General features: G+C 35.7%; 1 protein-coding gene across 1 annotated transcript in view; it reads left to right on the top strand.

Moving 5' to 3' along the window:
* The first annotated feature begins 555 nt into the window (after window positions 1–555).
* Window positions 556–2647, top strand: part of LOC106878814 (polyamine-transporting ATPase 13A3) — a 164533-nt gene continuing 162441 nt past the window's right edge. The window contains exon 1 of the mRNA XM_052970914.1: window positions 556–825. Coding sequence (XP_052826874.1) covers window positions 810–825 — 16 coding nt within the window. The 5' untranslated portion in view covers window positions 556–809. The remainder of the gene's footprint in view (window positions 826–2647) is intronic.

Raw genomic sequence — 2647 nt, 5'->3', positions numbered from 1 at the left:
CTTCGCTTTGTAATAAGAAAATATAACAATAATCACCATCATCTAAAAATAATCTTCATCATTATTATAAAAATATAAATAAACAAAACATTGTTATTATTATATTATTTCTTCTTGTTGAAGCATTTATTATTTTCTATATTTACAAAATAAAACAAGATGCGTGCAAGGGGAAAACGCAACACACATATGGGGGAGACGTAATGGAATATTATACGTTTGTAATAATCCTTTAGTTACTCTCGAAAATGAGATTCACATTAAAACATTTTGCGCACGATTCAGAGCTGACTAACGTAGAGAAAAGCTTGTAACTGTTCTACTCTAGTCACATACATACACACACACATACATGCATATGTACACATACGTACTCTTTCTCTCCCTTCGCCTCAAAGCAGCTGCTATAATATTGTGATGCTAACTTCAATAAATACATGTATGTGTAAGCGTGCACAGAAGCTATATTAACAGACGAAGCAAACAAGCACATACACACATATACGCACGCACGTGCGCACACACATGCATACGTACATGTACACGAACGTATACGCAAACAAACGGTATGTAGGTGCGCGCGTGTATACACATACGCAAAGATACATACATAGTAAGAAGATCAAGATAGGAGTAGAGGTAGGAGGAAATAGATTAGAGAGAGCAGAAGGAGGAGGGGAAGGGAGACTAAGAGTGAGAAAGAAAGTGCGAGCACGAGCGTATAGCAGTAGGATTTCTCCATTCATAGAAAATATTGTGTCCTCGCGTCATCTATCCGACTTCATGTTTTCTACAAGCTTACTACAGCTATGACTCTTAAAAAAGGTAAGTGATCCATTCTCAGAATTTAAAATCATAGGGTGCGAACTCTTGGAACAAATTCCTCAATTTGGAATGACCAAACTCAAACAAGGCTTTCCAGATAAATTCATTTTTTTCTTCACTCATTTTGTACTCTCATTGCAAATTTCGAGAAATACCAATTCTCAATTTTACCTTTTAGAGGAATTTCGATTTTGTTGCTTTCGTTCTTATTGAAGCTCTCTTTGTTTATGAAATGCCTTCGAAATGTAATTCTCTTCTTCAGAGATTTTATTAACAAGCATTAAGAAACCTTGTAATCAAACATTATAGATTTGCAGGTACTTTCTTATTCAATTTCGATTCCCCACTATGTACGTGTGCACATATAGAATAATATATATATGTCTGTTATTTGAGATATAGGTAAGAATTTTACCTAAAATACCAGCACTGAACATCTCCAAAACACGACAAGTGCGGTCACATGAACCCCATAGTCTTACATAAAAAAAAGGACGTGTTCGATAACGACAGTCTGGGTTCCCTATACGGAAAAAAAAAAACGATGAGATGGTCACGGATAGAAAGCATTTGATGATAGGTTTGCTCCGCTAGGACTAACCTACAGATACACAACAATGTGTTAATATTTATCTATCAATAGATAATATACTATCGCATATTAGCCTTTAAACACACACTAATACATGCGTACACACACACGTGGGTGTGTGTATATGTATGTATATATTATGATGTGTGTGTATATATATATATATATATATATATTATATACATATACACACGTGTCTAATATATGTATAAATAATCTGTATATATATGTGTTATATATATATAGTGCATATATATGCAGGTGCAATAGTGTATATATGCATACACACACACACACACACATATATCATATGCAAGTTTATATAATAAGCATAAAACATCATCATCATCATATTCATTTTGCATCCATTTTCCATGCTGGTATAGGTAAAACAGATCATTGCTGCTTTCTTTGATTGGAGAACCATATTTTAGTTTGTTTCATTTTCGACCTGGTTTTTATAGTAGGATGCACTTCGTAACATCAACCAATTTGTTGTGTACAAGGAGTACGGGGTGCTCTTTTTCATGGCCTCAGTACTATAGAGATTTACGCATCTTTGACAAGACTAAAAAGACCTTCCAGTGCCACACTGAGCTGAGTCTATTGGGTGTAGTTTATTATAGTGCCAGCACAGCTAGCAAGAGATGAATAAATGGTGAGAGACAATGATGGATGCGCATATGAAATGGTCAAAAGGAGTATAGGTAAAGCTAATGAGGTACACATACATCTAATGCGGTCCCTTACGCATGTCTACCTCAGAATGGATAACAGAGCTAGGGTGATAAGGGTGCGAGAAGGAGGTATAGATTGTTGGAGTGAGGGCCACATGCGTTGTTGGTATCCCCAAGTCACACTGGAAGTAATCTAGTACGAGCAGATCTCCGCTCCTATCCTTAGTCATACTAACCATTAAACATAGTAAAGTGAGAAGAGGAGAGAATGAGAAAAAGATGAGTAACAGGGGTATGAGTGATAAAGATAAGGTGTATGTTTATATATATGTGTAATTGGAGCCTGGTGTTGCCATCTGGTTTCACCAGTCCTCAGTCAAATCGTCCAACCCATGCTAGCATGGAAAGCGGACGTTAAACGATGATGATGATTGTCTTGTTTCAGTCATTGCACTTAGGCCATGCTGGAGCACCACCTTGAAGGTTTTTTTTTTAATTGATCAGATTGATTCCAATACTTATTTTAAGTCTGATATTAATTTTATCAATATAT

The sequence above is a fragment of the Octopus bimaculoides genome, chromosome 9, assembly GCF_001194135.2.
Source record: "Octopus bimaculoides isolate UCB-OBI-ISO-001 chromosome 9, ASM119413v2, whole genome shotgun sequence".
Lineage (NCBI taxonomy): Eukaryota > Metazoa > Mollusca > Cephalopoda > Octopoda > Octopodidae > Octopus > Octopus bimaculoides.
Note: the sequence above shows the minus strand (reverse complement) of the source record. Positions and strands in the feature narration are given on the sequence as shown.